At 35.3% G+C, this 17,179-nt stretch overlaps 1 protein-coding gene across 1 annotated transcript; it reads left to right on the top strand.

Moving 5' to 3' along the window:
* The first annotated feature begins 2,245 nt into the window (after positions 1 to 2,245).
* LOC131437959 (proteasome subunit beta type-4) lies at positions 2,246 to 3,482 on the top strand. The gene is made up of 3 exons (XM_058607666.1): positions 2,246 to 2,548; positions 2,708 to 2,914; positions 2,964 to 3,482. Exons 1-3 carry the CDS (start codon positions 2,400 to 2,402, stop codon positions 3,415 to 3,417), a joined length of 810 nt encoding a protein of 269 aa, XP_058463649.1. The 5' UTR covers positions 2,246 to 2,399; the 3' UTR covers positions 3,418 to 3,482.
* Positions 3,483 to 17,179: the final 13,697 nt, after the last annotated feature.

Raw genomic sequence — 17,179 nt, 5'->3', positions numbered from 1 at the left:
TCTGGTCTGCCGCCACTTAATTTCGGTTAAAAATTACTAAAACAATCAAACATAGCCTAGATCAGTACAAGTTCATTCTACATTGGGCCCTATAATGAACTTTTTTAACCTTCTGTGCGAAAAACTAACTAAAAAGAATAAATATGAAAAAAATTGAGGAAAATAAATTTATGCCATCAAACATCGCTATAAAAGTTTAATATGTTATCACCGTAATCCCATAAATTATTGAGACGATTCATTTTCAAATATTTTACAAAACAAAACGGTTTTCGTTTGGCAAGAATCCGGCAGAAACACTATTATTAATAACCGCTAGGCAAAATTCTTTGTCGGAAACGACATTGTTGTCAGCCATTGCCGGAATTCTGGCAGAATGTCGTCAAAAAATTGTGGCAGATATAACCCGTCGTCTGGAAGAAAAATCTGCCAGCCGCGTATAAGTGGGCTTCAAACGATTTTTTCGAACCGGGAAGTGGTTTTCAATTAAACCACTTCTCGGTTAATTTTTCAAAAGGGCGTATAAGCAAGTGACAGTTTCTCTTTGTTTACTTTCTCTTCTATTAATTACCAAGCGGTTTCCACGTTTATTACTCAACTCTTTGCATGAAATGATACCCGAAACTTTCGACTTTCAAACAGAATAGTGATATCAAAGAAAATCATTTTAATCACATCACAATAGTCCAATCCACGTGCGAATGTGTTGGTGTGGCTATTCTCAGCAGTTGAAAGGTTAATGCTAGTGTGAGTATGTCGAAATAACCCAGTGAATTTTGCCGAGCCGCATTGTGCCAATTATTGAAGACATATATGCAATAAAAACACTGCAATGCCAAGAGAACAGTTGAGAAAGACATAAAATCGTTCATGAAACTCTATATCACGTAATGGCACTGTCTTCTACTTGGTTCATTAGTTCATAGCTTACGAAATTCTATATGCATTTTTCGCAGTGTATGATTATGAGTCAAAAATGTTTTACCTCAGTGTAAAATTGAACCCACACCAAACTTTGACTTCGGCTCGCACACATTCTAATTTCGTATATGAATAGATCTGCGCACTCTGCATTGATGTGAGTAACTGAGACGTCAAATTGCTCAATAATCGAAAGAGAGAGTGATTAAAGAGAAACCGTCACTTACTTATACGCCCTAATGAAAAGTCAACCGAGACTTGGCATCTCTGTTTTTCAGTGTACACTCTTACCAACCGCAACCTAATTTTGGGTCAAACCCTACCCAAAAATCAACTAAAGTGCATCTTCCGGCCTCCTGTCACGACGCCATCTTGATGAGATCAAAATCGAAACTTCAAAATCAGCTGATTTCAACGTAAACAAACAAACAGTAATACATTTGTTTTACGCGTTTACCTTGTTTAGTGCACAGAAATAAGTGATTTTTGGCTCGACTCTTTCACAATAACTTGTCGGTTTACCTAAAATACAGCAGTCAATGTTTGGGACATCAAGTGGAGATAATTTTCACAATTTGAGAGTCGCGATGAGTATCAAAACATCGCAGTGTTTGGGGCTCGAAACGCGAGGGGCTCAACGTAATCGGTATACTTTCAAATGGCTGGTGCTCACATACCGGTGTCAGATGGGTGGCATCTTCTCAATTTTGGGCAACGACTGATAACCTCAAAATTTAGGAAACTGTAAGTTTAGTACAAATGTTATGCCATAACAAAGCATGCTACCTATTTTTTACGATCAAGTCAAAGTTTGAGTAGATATCGACCTAATTTTGGGTAGCTTATAGAAGAGCTCGAGAATAAGTGATTTCTCCTCAAAAAATAGGTAGAAATGATTTTCAACTAACTTCCTTTTCTTGGTTCCATTTTTCATTGGCAGGTGTCGCTACCAGTAATTCTGCTTTGTGACAATGTGCTAGTTTAGATTGATGATGAAAACTTACAAACATTTAATTTCGTCGTTTTAGCGTTAGATATGGAGATATGAATATTTAACACTCATTGAATTTTTCATTCTAAACCCATTAGATATTGCAATAACATTCTTTCCGCATTATTTCATTGTAAAACTTCGATCTAGTTATGAATACAGATAAATACAAATTTAACATTCATAATACAGATTTTTTATGCAAATATCTGGCATCTCTGCTCGTTATCCAAAATTGGAGAGATGCACTTCAGTTTATTTTGTGTAAATTTTCACCCAAAATTGGGTAACGGTTGGTAAGAGTGTAGTCATTTTGTACTAAATTTGTGATCATCGTTGTTCGCTGTGTTTCACGACTGACAGTCCAAAACATCAAAGAATTGTAAACTCATTTTGCTAGACATTATTTCTAGTATTTTTGTGAATTACAAACTTTGAACGAATTTGTTTCACTATCGTTAAAAAAACGTCGTGAGTTTTTGTAAGCATGTATGCTTCCGCGATAAATTCCGAACCGTTCTGGGGAAATGGTCCGAGTCCCGGAGCATTCTACAATTTTCCAGGTGCCGGTATCAAAAGCGGAGATATATCGAATGGAATAGTAACTCCTGGCGAGTTCGGAACTCAACGGTCATAGTATGTGCTACTGTAGAAAGATTAAGCTAAAAATTTCTAATTGGCGAAATGGACCGCAATCGGTCTCAGCCATCGATAAAACAGCAGACAAAAAAAATTATAACCTTTAATATTCATACTTGAGACGTGCAAGTCATGTTGACATAATTTTTTTTATAGCACGCCAGTCAACACTGGAACATCTGTGGTCGGCTTAAAATTTGCGAACGGAGTGATTATTGCTGCCGACAAATTGGTTTCATATGGCTCTCTGGCGCGCTACCACGACGTTGATCGCGTATACAAAATCAACGACAAAACGATTATCGGAATCGGAGGAGATTTCGCCGATTTTCAGTTCATTAAACGTTACATCGACCAAAAAGTGTACGTATTTCTGCATCGACAGAAAACATTACTAATTTTTTCATTATAGTGTCGATGACATGTGTTTGGCTGATAAAAACGAATTGAAACCAAAATCCCTCTATAACTGGCTGACTCGGGTGATGTACAACCGCCGATGTGACTTCAAGCCGCTTTATCTTGATATGGTAGTAGGAGGCATTCAGGATGAGGAACCATTTCTAGGACATGTCAATCTTCGTGGACGTGCATACACTAGCAACGTAGTAGCTACGGGGTACGGAACCCATTTAGCATTACCTCTTCTACGGGAATATTCGGAGAATCCAACAGCTTATTCAGGATTAAATCTTCAGAAAACCAACGAACTCGTGAAAAGCGTTATGGAGGTTCTTTGGTACCGTGATTGTCGCAGTGATCCAAAGTATTCACAAGTACTTTGTACCTCAGACGGCGTTCAGTTGGATCAACATTGCTTTGTCAAGCAAAATTGGAATCTGGCTACAATGATCAAAGGATATTGAAGAAGACAATAAGTTTTATTAATATTCCTGATTAAATTACAATAAATACAATTTTCAGCATCCTTCGTAGTGAACGTTTTATTTAAAAAAAAATAGATTGCTCCCTCTTCTCCGTTTGTTAACGGATACAGTTTTTTCCATGAGTATATTTGTGACATATTTCGTTCGAAATACAGAATAAGAGTGGTAAGGTAAAACTCCTTGGCGATTCTCGTTTTTATATGCTATCATACTACCATTCCAAGCATAATTGTCCCAAATATATATATATATATATATATATATATATATATATATATATATATATATATATATATATATATATATATATATATATATATATATATATATATATATATATATATATATATATATATATATATATATATATATATATATATATATATATATATATATATATATATATATATATATATATATATATAGATATATATAGGAAATCCTTTTCCAACTTAGCAATTATGCTTAGAACGGCACCATAGTCGTTGCAATATTAATTCAGAAACTGAATTTTGCGGAATTACGCAAGGTTACTAAACTGTTTGATCTGTCGAGTCCGTTAAAGCCGATGTACTGACGAAAGGTAAATGATCTCGATACATCACGCAAGTCCACACCAGTACTGCTACACTCAAAACAGTAATAAGTCCAGATGGTATAAAATTGCGACCGCGAGCCCACCGGAAGCCCATCATTACTATTAGCAGCACTAGAATGATGATCTGGATCAAGGGAATTGGATTTTCAGTAGAGTTGAAATACGCCCCCACGCCAAGCAGCAAACCGAATGAAACCCCCGCTATTAACGAGGGAACTGAACCTGTTTCCAAATTTTCCAGGATACATGAACGTATATTAAAATAGTATGATAAACAAACCTGCTTTTACATAGCCAAATATTCCACCCCCAGCAACAATAACCGCAAAAACTATTCCTACGTAGTCAATCATGGTTCCAACAATTCAACAGCAATCGTCTGACAACATAAAATCATCTGAGCAGCTTAATAATACCTTTTTTGTTTTTTACCCGATAAGATTATCTTATTCTGATATATGGTAAAGTAAGATGCACGCACTAGATATGACCAGTGTTTCCAGATTTTTTAAAGATAATTTCAATTTTAAAGTGTGTTATTATTAGGTTTTACACGATGACGACACGGTTGAACCACCGATGAATCAAATTCATCTTTTGACAGCTATCAGCATCAGCTGACAGCACATAAACAAACCATTGCATACCACGCATTTTTTTTTAATAACGGCTTATAAGCCACCTGTCACCTTCGAAAGAAATTTCAGGCGAGCTATGAAAAATAGAGTATTAAATTTTACACCAGACGAAAGAGAAAACTATTATGACTCACTCTCAGCGAATGCCGAGTCATTCGAAATTACTCTTCAAAGTGAATGTTGATGGATGGCTTATTGGCCGTTATAAAAAAACGCGTGCTATGCCCGTAAACATATACACGCAGAGAAAAAAATCGTAAGAGCAAATTGAGTAGCTGGAAGTTTTATATGGGCGATCTATAATAGAATTAAAATTGAAACGTATCCCCAACCAGCCGTTCTAGTTTTATTTATTCGAACAGTTCTACTTTCAAATTAAAAACTAGCCCAACTAACCAAAAGTTGAGATAAAAGGGACTGATTTGGCTTAAGCAGCTTTCAAAGTTAATCAATAGCATTCTAAGCAGCCCATTTTTTAAGTAATTATCCACACTTGAAAGTTCGCGCGACGCAGCGGAACGAACTTCTAAGCTGCTTCTAGAATACATGGTTCAGCTTCTATGCAGCGAAAAAGTTCACGCGGAACTTGTTCTGTACTTCGAACTGTCAAAAATTGCCACGTGTTTCCTTAAGCAGCTAGAAAGTTCACGCGGAACTTGATCTGTACTTTCAAGTTCTCAAAAGTTCCGCGTGTACTTTTAAGCAGCAAGAAAGTTGACTTTTTAAGTAATTGTGGAACTTCTGGTTGCTTGGGAGTATACGTAGCAGTTCTATTTTTTGTATTTTTGAAACACTAGTAAAACGCTGCTAGGGCTGCTAGTTTTTCTTGTTATAAATTCCAGATTTAAATTTTAAAACTGACATAAATTATGCATCTATAACTGGAACACTCCTGAACATGCCCTAAGAGTAAGAAGCCAGCTGTCTCGTCTTGTCTTAGGGGCAGAGATGCCAAGTGCTAGAAAAAGAACACCTCAATTATCTATAGTTTCGATCGAATTCGATATTTGGCATTCTGTAGCTCGATCGATTCGAGTTTTCCTTACAAAAGCATCAATCGATCGAATTAGAGAATGCAAATTTTTAAATTCGAAATGCAGAATAGGGATGAAAATCAAGCCCTTTTCTGAAGAAAAAGTCTGGCAAAATCTGGCATCAGCTATGTTAACAAAAATAAGGTCCATTTGCTTGTTAACATCTCGTCTTCGACTCATTAGTAAATTAAAATCTCGTACATAGCAACGTGAGCAAACCTCACACCGACGTAAAGTTCAATTCTACTTGAGCGAAACTTTGTAATTATGCTGTAGCGTAATTATTTTCGTTGTTTTCTGCTTATTAGACGATTTTGAACCATTTGTTCCGAGTTTATTAAAAAATAAATGAAAAATCTGGCATTTCAAGTGCTGAAAATTTGAAAGTCTTGTGAAATCAACAAAAGCTGGCAAAAAAATGGTTTATTAGTGTCTGTCGAAATGAGAAAAATCTGGCAAATGCCTGATAAATGTGGAACATTGGCAACTCTGCTTAAAAGGAGAGAAATGTCAATCGCGCACACCAAAATAGGAGCACTACGCACCCATACAATTGACATGATATGATGCCGTGCGATGGCGTAGCTGAACTGAAGACTGGTTTCTCTCTAAACTGACAGGGTCTGGTCGAATGTAGATGGTTCTTCCAAAGATAAACTCAAGATGGAGTAGTCTGCGATTTCTTATGTATCATTTGAATAGGACCCCTCGATGAGCTCGGTTCACTGTCAGTTTCAGTCTTTTGAAGCAAAACAACAAGCGTCTGATCGCTGGAAGCGTCGTAACTATGACAATAATTGTTTATGTTTGAGAAAATATCAAGTTACAGTATGAACGATATTAAACAATTTTGCATCATATCCTGTGATTCTTACAATAAGATAGTAAAAACTACTTATAACCATTGCCTAGAATTTATTTAGTTTGTTATTTCCTCATCCCATAAAGCATTAAACTCAATTGAGGCAAAAAATCATTATGTGCTGAATGTAAACATATGTTTGCTTCTTTCCTAACTTGTATTGTTTCCATGGCATTATGTCGGAACTAGTCGACGCTTATTAACGGAGGGTCAATAAAATTACATTATTACTTAACCAACTGGTTCACGATTACTGACCCAACATTTTTCAATTAATCGTATGGGACATTGTAACACAGACTAACAGACATGACAGTATGAGTAAATTCTTATAAAAAATAATTTTTCGTTATGCACTAGCTCCACCTATATTGTACTGCGCGAACTATTTACTATCTGTACACCCCTTGTGTTATGTAAAAGTTTTTTTACTAGTTGGTTTCCCCTCGTTTGTCAACACCGATCAGCTGCTTGCAGGGATGCCTGATTTCATCAAAATATTTGAAAAAGGAATCGTCACAATAAATATTGATAAAATATTTAACTTTTTCGCGATGTTGGAAGATAACCATTTATTTGACTCAACGTTGTTCATCTAGACTATTTTTTATTGTGTTGGTAGTTTTCACCAGAAATTAAGTGGCGGCAGACCAGAAGCAAGTAAATATTGTAACAAAACGGGTTCGATTTTGTCTTGCGTTGGAGGATGAGAAATAGGCACAATTATGTATATAGTTTTGGCAATATGTATTAAATCTGTATCACAGACTAACAGACATGACAGTATGTGTAAATTCTTATAAAAATAATTTTTCGTGATGCACTAGTTCCACCTATATTGTACTGCGCGAACTATTTACTATCTGTACACCCCTTGTGATATGTACAAGTTTTTTTACTAGTTGGTTTCCCCTCGTTTGTCAACACCGATCAGCTGCTTGCAGGGATGCCTGATTTCATCAAAATATTTGAAAATGAATCGTCACAATAAATTTTTGGATTACGTTGATAATATATTTAACTTTTTCGCTATGTTGGAAGGTAACCATTTATTTGACTCAACGTTGTTCATCTAGACTATTTTTTATTGTGTTGGAAGTTTCACCCGAAATTAAGTGGCGGCAGACCAGAAGCAAGTAAATATTGGTTCGATTTTGTATTGCGTTGGAGGATGAGAAGTAGGCACAATTATGTATATAGTTTTGGCAATATGTATTAAATCTGTACCCTGCATGAAATCCGCATGGAGGTATACAACTCAATACATTACAGGTAATTCTGTATGAATGGCAACTCTGTTGGTAAATGAAAAAAAAAACACAGTCTAGATGACAGACAGGATGTTTTTGATAGGGTAACGTGGCGCCATCATGACATATGTGAGTACTGTCCCAAATAAAGGAATATTCAAAATGACCGTTAAAATGATTGAAGAATCTAATTTGAGTGTCCTGTCTGTTAGTCTGTGTCTGTATCCTGCATGAAATTCGCATGGACGTATACAAATCAATACATTACAGGTAATTCTGTATGAATGGCAACTCTGTTGGTAAATGAAAAAAATAAACACAGTCTAGATGACAGACAGGATGTTTTTGATAGGGTAACGTGGCGCCATCATGACACATGTGAGTACTGTCCCAAATAAAGGAATATTCGAAATGACCGTTAAAATGATTGAAGAATCTAATTTGAGTGTCCTGTCTGTTAGTCTGTGATTGTAATCTTGATATTATCTTTGGTTCTTCAACTACTTGAACTGACGGGTTTCGCACATACTCACTATCCGATACACATTCTATAAACGTATTCCATCTATTTTTCTTTTGGTTCTCGCGAATTAGCGCTGCTTTCCTTTTCTTAGATGGACGAAGCATTTTGAAAAGATTGCAATGCTTGAACTGCTTGATTTTTTTTTTGCATTCCTTTGTCACGGTAAATAAGAGGACAGAATTTCGAATAACTTGGAGGGAAACAATGTTTGAAATCACAATAATGGAAATGTTATCGTTATTTAAAAAAAATAGTGATGTACGAAAGTAGTTTAGACCCGTAAATTTAACTATATCAATGTACGATGACTAAAAAATAAATCCATTTTTAGTGCATTCAAAGGGTTTTTTTCTAACTACCTATGGCATCACTGTCAATATAATAGGGTGGTATTATCAATCCTTAGAGCAAATTCAGCAGTTGCAAGATTCATATGGGTGGTCTAAAATATAACTGAAACTGAAACAAACGTATCCCCAGCAAGCCGTTTTAGTTTTATTTATTCGAACAGTTCTACTGTCAAATTTAGAACTGGTCTACTATTCCGTTCTATTTTTTGCATATTTGAAACACGAGTAAAACACTGCTGGGGCTGCCAGTTTTTCTTGTTATAAAATTCAGATTTAAATTTTGTAACTGACATAAATTATGCATCTAGAACTAGAACACTACTGAATATGCCCTTAGAGCAAATTCAGCAGCTAGAAGTTCTATATGGAAGATATATAATAGAACAGAAACTGGAACAAACGTATCCCCAGCAAGCCGTTCTAGTTTTATTTATTCGACCAGTTCTTCTGTCAAATTTAAAACTGGTCTACGATGCCGTTCTATTTTTTGTATATTTGAAACACGGGTAAAACACTGCTGGGGCTGCCAGTTTTTTTTGTTATAAAATCCAGATTTAAATTTTGTAACTGGCATAAATTATGCATCTATAACTAAAACACTACTGAATATGCCCTTAAGAGCAAATTCAGCAGCTAGAAGTTCTATATGGAAGATTTGTAATAGAACAGAAACTGGAACAAACGTATCCCCAGCAAGCCGTTCTAGTTTTAATCATTCGACCAGTTCTACTGTCAAATTTATAACTGGTCTACGATGCCGTTCTATTTTTTGTATATTTGAAACACGAGTAAAACACTGCTGGGGCTGCCAGTTTTTCTTATTATAAAATCCAGATTTAAATTTTGTAACTGACATAAATTACGCATCTAGAACTAGAACACTACTGAATATGCCCTAAGGGTATGTTCAGAAGTGTTCCAGTTCTAGATGCACATGTCAGTTTTAAAATTTAAATCTAGAAATTATAACAAAATAAACTGGCAGCTCCAGCAGCGTTTTATGTGTTTCAAATATAGAAAAAATAGAACTGCAGCGTATACCAGTTTTAAATTTGACAGTAGTAGGGATTTCGGATTTTTCGAATTAGTCGATTATTCAATAATCGAGCATAATTTTTAAACTATTTGATTGAATTTTAATCCATTATCTGGGTTAGAAATCGATTACTCGATTAGTTATTCAATTATAGTTGTAGAATTTTTCGAAGTATTCGATTGGCTTGATAATCGAATGTTAGTTTCAAACTATTCGATTGAATATTACTCGATCAATCGATCGATATTACACTGATAAAAATATGAACGATCGATTCATATGTAAATTGCACTTCATTTAATGTGCTTTTTCATGTCAATACATAACCAACGCGATTTGTTTTAAGATTTCATATGCAAATTCACTAAGATGCAAGATTAGATTATTTTTCACTTAGCATTGATGTGTTTTTCCTTTGGATGTGATGTGTTTTGCTATTGAATCGAACTACATGTGTTAAACACCTCATTTTCTATTGTGGAAATGAGTACAGCACAAATGAATGTGCGAAACACTTGATTCGGTCAACTGTGTTTCAATTGAAATCTATGTGGAAAACAAAGCAACATTCATATGAAATTCATTGGGAATCTAAGGGTAACGATATATCTTATCGTTTTGATGTGTATTTCAGATAAATGTAGTATAATTTCCACTTAATATCAACAGGTTTTACACTCATTTTATGAGTTAAGTGTATGTTTTTACGAATTTCATGTGTTATACAAGTAGTGATAGTTCAAATGTTGTGCACATGATGCTAGCGTGCAAATTATTTTCAGTGTACGTTTGTTTCAGTTCCAGTTATATTATTAGGTTTTGCACGAACATGCGATAACCTCACAAAATGAACAGAATGAACTTATTTTGACAGTCGACGTGTACTTGTTTACAGTTTAAAAGTTCATCAGAAGTTCATCGTTCGAATGTAAAAATTGCAAGTCGCCTCACACTCAACAAATTCATACATATATCGCTTCTTGCTGCTGGAAACACATACAGGGCAATCTTTTTAGTTATTTTCACTGTGGAATACGTTTTTAACAGGAACTTTTTCGTCATTTTTCAATTTTTAACTTGCAGTCGCAAAACAAAACAAGTACACGGCAACTGTCAAAGATGAACTTGATTCATCGGCAGTTCATTTGTGTCGTCATCGTGCAAAACCTAATAGACCACCCACATGAATCTTAGGGCATATTCAGGAGTGTTCTAGTTCTAGATGCATAATTTATGTCAGTGTTTCAAATATAAAAAAATAGAACGGCAATGTAAACCAATTTTAAATTTGACAGTAGAACTGGTCGAATAAATAAAACTAAAACGGATTGCTGGGGATACGTTTGTTTCAGTTTCATTTACACGTTCACTTCACTTAATTTCCACTTCACACTGGTAATAAGGACCGGTAGTATGAAAATGAAACATAAAACAGAGCTCAGTTAAGCCACAAACGAATTTCCAGACATGACAGTCACGATCTTTTTTTGGCACACATCTACGGTCCTCCGTGAAACTGGCACCAATGGTGATAAATTGGTTGCACTACTGAGTTCCCATCATCGCACTCATAATGCAAATGTCAAATCGTGAGAACCCTTTCGATACGTCAGCTCATTTGTACACGCAGAGAAATGGAGCATGTTTGAAAAAACAAAACAGTTAGCAGAATTTTTAATATGATTTATGTTCATGTCAAGCTAGAATATGATTGTTTTGACCCAATTTCTCCCTTAAATATAAAAAATGTTCACTGCTTGATTTGAATCTAAACTTTGGTTTAACCAAACGAAAAATTTATTTGCTCCCAATGAATTTTGTTGTTGAAATAAATTAACTATTTATTACATGTCAACCAAATTTGAATTGACGTTATCGAAATATCCTCATTGACTCAATCCTGCTGTATCTTTATTTCAAGAAAAAATAGGTTTAATTCATCTATGATCTTATTTGTGTACTGATATAACTAAGTTTATTGTTCAAATGAACCGTGATAGTTTTATTTCCAATAGACAAGAGCATTTTTCCCGCGAAAATATTCCAGGGCATTTTTTATCTCCCGCGGATAAAGTTTTTTACAAGTTTTATAAAAAACGTTTATCTGCTTCTTTAATTAACTAAGGGATTTTCAATAATTCAAGCGTATGTATCGATAATTGGAAAGATTTTGAAAATTGCATAGCATTACATAACACATTTTCTTTGCAAAAAATATTTCATGCAGGATCTCTATTTTGACTGATGAATCGTTGGATGCTATAAATATTGAAAAATCAGGGCTTGATAGTGGGGTATGTAAATAATTCGATAGTCTAGCGACAAAACGGCTCACAGTCTTGAAAAAATGCTAAATTTAAAAAAATTGTATATTAGGAAATTGAAAACAAATAAAGGTAGTATCAAAAATTACTTCGTTAAATTAGTATGAAAGAAATTATTTTATTCCTGAAATCAAACAAAAATGTATGGTTTCAACAATCAAAAGCGTTAGTTGAAATAACTAAATTCAAGGAAAATTATTTCAACCAAAAGGTTTTGTGAATTTAAAGCGTTACAATTATTGACTTTAACTAGAGTTCGTTTCATTTAAAACTATATTTTAAGTTGAATTTACTGTGAAACTGTTTGTCAAAAGGTTGACAGGAACGCGCAAGTAAAATATTTGTTTTTTTTTATCAAACTGTTTATTGAAACAAACTAATCCACCGAGAAATATAAACGATCATGTTTTGTAGTTTCAATTAGCAATATTTACAATATCAAACCAGATTTTCTTTTATCACTATTTCAATAAAAATATTCGTTGGGGGGAACCCAAATTTGGTTATTTTTACAATTTTTTTCTCTGCGTGTATATATTGAGATTTCATGGCACACTTTGGTCGAAATGATAACAATGCAATTAATCTCGCGCTCCATCAAGCGGTGAGTGCGGTCATTAAAGAAGGTACCGGGAACGGACCAGATTTTTTTTAAATATTTGTAAGCACATACATGTCTTTATTATTTATCTTTGGTTAAGCTCTACCGGCCTCTGCAACCCCGGATGTTGAAGCGTAATGCACTCACAGACTAACAGACATGACAGTCACCCCGATTCTGCAATCCGACGGATTTGTGATACGAACGATTCTACACTTTCGTTCGAGTTCGAATTCTGCATTCTTTATTCCGTTCGACTTGTATAATTCGTTCGGGACACTTGAAATTTCGAACCCTAACTATCAAAGCTTACACACGTTCTTTTTCTTTTTATATTATTCATTTCTTAGTAAACGTAACCGTCACACTTGTATAAACAAATTAGAACGATTCTAAACCGAACAGAAGTAATACGTACGCAAGTCGATCGAGTAATGTTCTAAAATTTAACAACTCGAACGAATGATATTCGAGTTCATACCAACTCGAACGGAGTGCAGAATGGAAATTGCACATTCGATCGGAATATTTCGAATCGATCGACGTACAGAATAGGGGTGAGTATTTGAAAATGAATCGTCACAATAAATTATTGGATTACGTTGATAATATATTTAACTTTTTCGCGATGTTGGAAGGTAACCATTTATTTTTCTTAACGTTCATCTAGACAATTTTTTATTGTGTTGGTAATTTTCACCCGGCTGCGGACCAGAAACAAGTAAATATTGTAACAAAATGGGTTCGATTTTGTATTGCATTGGAGGATGAAAAGTAGGCACAATTATGTATATAGGCACAATTATGTATACCTGCATGAAATTCGCATGGACGTATACAAATCAATATATTAAAGGTAATTCTGTCTGAATGGCAACTCTGTTGGTAAATGAAAAAAATGAACAGTCTAGATGACAGACAGGATGTTTTTTGATAGGATAACGTGGCGCCATCATGACATATGCGAGTACTGTCCCAACTAAAGGAATATTCGGAATGACTATTTAAATGATTGAAGAATCTAATTTGAGTGTCCTGTCTAACTTTCTGTGTAGAAAGTTAATACAATTACTTGGAAAAGTTCTAAGTGTTCTACATTAGAGGCGTGCAAAACAGCTCATTTCGTGTCATCACAAATGAACAAGCATTCGTCCTTGACAGTTCAGCGGTATTGTTTACAAACAAACTTTAACGAGCAAATAAGAAAGCCGATGGACCCTGGTGAGCGAGCCAGCCATCACGAACCCACCAAAAATACCAAGAAAGAAAACCTGCGGGCCATCCGCAAGGGGGCTGGACCCCCTTGGGATGACTCCCGCGGCCCCAACGGAATAGGAAAACAAAACAAACATAAAAACACAAAACTCTGTAAGCCAAAACGGTTAAATTTTATAAATTCTACCCGGTGAACGACCAAAATGGTTAAAGCCGGGGTAAAATAAATGATATTAAAAAAAAACAAACTTAAACAAAAATCGAAGAACACGTCTTAGGCCGAAGGCAGAGTGGGCGCGAGAAGCTGTGCCGAGCTGGTGACTGACATTAGCAAACCTAGAGAGGGAATGATATTAGCAGTAAATCAAAGAGACCCTGTCACAGTGAAAACTGAGCAGATTTCTCGCTTGTACTCTGACAGGGTCTCTTTGATTTGCTGCTAATATCATTCCCTCTCTAGGTTTGCTAATGTCAGTCACCAGTTCGGCACAGCTTCTCGCGCCCACTCTGCCTTCGGCCTTAAACAATCATCTTTACACTTTGCAACTAGTCTCTTTTATCTAATAAATCTCAAAAACAAACCGTATCCAATCGTGAACAAATGTGTTAAAACTCTATTTAGGCGATATGGACAGTAAATGATCTCATCCAAATTGTTAACAGGCAAACAAACAAATCTCTGTTTACAAACAGTATTGCTGGACTGTCAAAATGTATTCATTCGATTGAGGTTAACAGTAGAGAAACCAGATCTGCAGATTTATCTGTAAATTTACAGATTTCGTACATAGTGCTGCAGACATTTTTTGTTGTGCACATTTTTACAGACTTTTGAAAATCGAGTTTTTCGCAGACTTTCGTCAAAATTCACAGACTTTTGAAATTGTCGCGACCTTTTTTGTCGTGAATACGACTTACTTTACTATGGGGCGCCTTTTCAAAATTAGTCATATGGAAGAATGATCAGAATTTAATCGTCAATATCTCGACTTGTATTAATGGCAGCAACATAATTCTTTCACTATTTCATCAAAAATATGATCAGGAATTTGGGATAATATTTTGAACAGTGTGAGATAACACAAACAACTCAAAAATTAAGTTTTCACAAAATTTGAAAACAACGCGGAAAACTCTTCACTTTCGCTTAGGTTTTTCGCGCAAGGACGGGGATTTTGAGGTAGTCAGGCACATATTTTCAACTGAATGTTATAAAAAGGGGAACCGTGGTCGAAAATCGATCATTTCTTCTTGTGCGTTGGATGGAAGCAGACGTCGGAGCGAGAAGACACATTCAAACAGCAGCATCAGAGAGCGCACCTTTTGCGTGGTTAACTCAAACGCTCAGGTAGTAGTTCTCATTTGCCTGTACTTTTTTGCTCGCCAAATCAGTTTAGCGTATCATACTTTATTAAGAAACGGCTGCCAGTAAGACATTCTTGCTGACTGCAGATTTTTTTTCGGATATATAGACTTTTTCAACCCTATTTGAAGACATTTGAAAATTTTACCTGTGATCTCTGGATAGCAGTGACGGTAAAAACCTAATAAAATAAGGGTCGTAGCATGAAAAAAAAATTTAAAAACGCTCAGTAAGCCCTACCGGCCTCTCCAACCTCGGATGTTGGAGTGTAATGCAATCAACATCTTATTCATCTCGTTCCATATCTTATTCATTTAATTCAATTATGAAGCTCAAAGCTGTAGCGCATATCTTTATAAAACTGTAACGCTAATTGATTGTATGAGATGATGTTTGCAATACCGTTAAGCCCACCAACCAATGGGAGGGTTCTTCAGAGTTGATTGTTAATTGAAAACATATTCATACGACAAATGATTGTCACAAAATTGCACAGTTGCAATGCATATAAATATAAATCATATAAATGGCAGATTTTCAAAATGTTTTTGCCTTTCTCATATAGAAAGGTTATGCAATCACTGTGAAAACCGACTTTTGAACCGAGGCCCGGAGGGCCGAGTGTCATATACCATTCGACTCAGTTCGTCGAGTACGCAAAATTCCTGTGTCTGTGTGTATGTATGTGTGTATGTGCGTATGTAACGTTTGTTTGCACTAACTTTTCTCGAAGATGGCAAAACCGATTTTCACAAACTTAGATTCAAATGAAAGGTCTTGTGGTCCCATACAAAATTCCAGAATATTATTTGGATCCGACTTCCGGTTCCGGAATTATGCAAAAATTTGTGATGTGCATGGGGGCTGTCCATAAAAGACGTCACGCTTTTTTTACGATTTTTGACTCCCCCTCCCCCCTTTGTCACAAATTGTCACAGAAGCAAAGACCCCCCACCCCCTCTATGTCACATGTCACGAATTCAAAATAAATAAAATTCATCTCAATACATTCTCAATATGTATGACAAACCATACAAATATGAGGGAAAAATCGATTTATTACATGCTGTCAGTAGATTAAAAAATATCCCTAAAACTACAAAATCATCGGAATTATTTTATTAATATCAATTATATAAATTAACAAAAGTATTTGGTTGGAATTGATGAAACATTTAAATCATCTGTTCTATTCTTCCTAGGGGCACACAGATATATTATTGTTTTAGGTAAAGAATAACATTTCCTTAGTGTAGCATACAGGGCTGAGAAAAAAAGACCAAAATCTCATCAAAACAAAATCACTGCCGGAGAATCTTTTCATGATCAGTTGATCAGTGAATTTTAAATCACATCGATCAATATCGGTACTGATCTTCCGTCACACAATGGGTAGTGATTTTGAGCTAAAATGATTCTTGATTTATGTAAGTTCAATCATTGGATGATTCGATAAGCTTTGATGTTATTGGAGGAAAATCACATATGATCAAGATAAGACATGACATGATCTACATCTGAAATCGTTGATCTCCCGCCCTTTTTCAAATGGAGTAAAATTGAATAAACTGCATCAGAATCAGATAAGAGAAATTCTTATGATATACTATTATCAATGCTAGAAAATCAAATTACTGAAAAAATTGTCAGTGTATAACCAAAGACATCAAAGACACCCTTATTCTGAATAACGTCGTATCGTTTTTTCCCTCGTATTTCATTTGTATTCCCAATAACGCTAGCAAAATCAAAGGTCGCTATGATTCGATCGAATCACATTCGATCGAAAAATCAATACGTCGTTATTCAGAATAAGGGCGATTAACAAGATATCCAGCTCTCACATTTTCCGAACAAATCATTGGCAACATCCTTTTTTGCGAGCATGTCGCCACCAGGCGAGTCCGCATCGAATCTCATACATAGAAGCAGGGGAGAGAAATGTGA

The sequence above is a fragment of the Malaya genurostris genome, chromosome 3, assembly GCF_030247185.1.
Source record: "Malaya genurostris strain Urasoe2022 chromosome 3, Malgen_1.1, whole genome shotgun sequence".
Taxonomy (NCBI): domain Eukaryota; kingdom Metazoa; phylum Arthropoda; class Insecta; order Diptera; family Culicidae; genus Malaya; species Malaya genurostris.
This window is presented reverse-complemented; position numbering and strand designations above follow the sequence as displayed.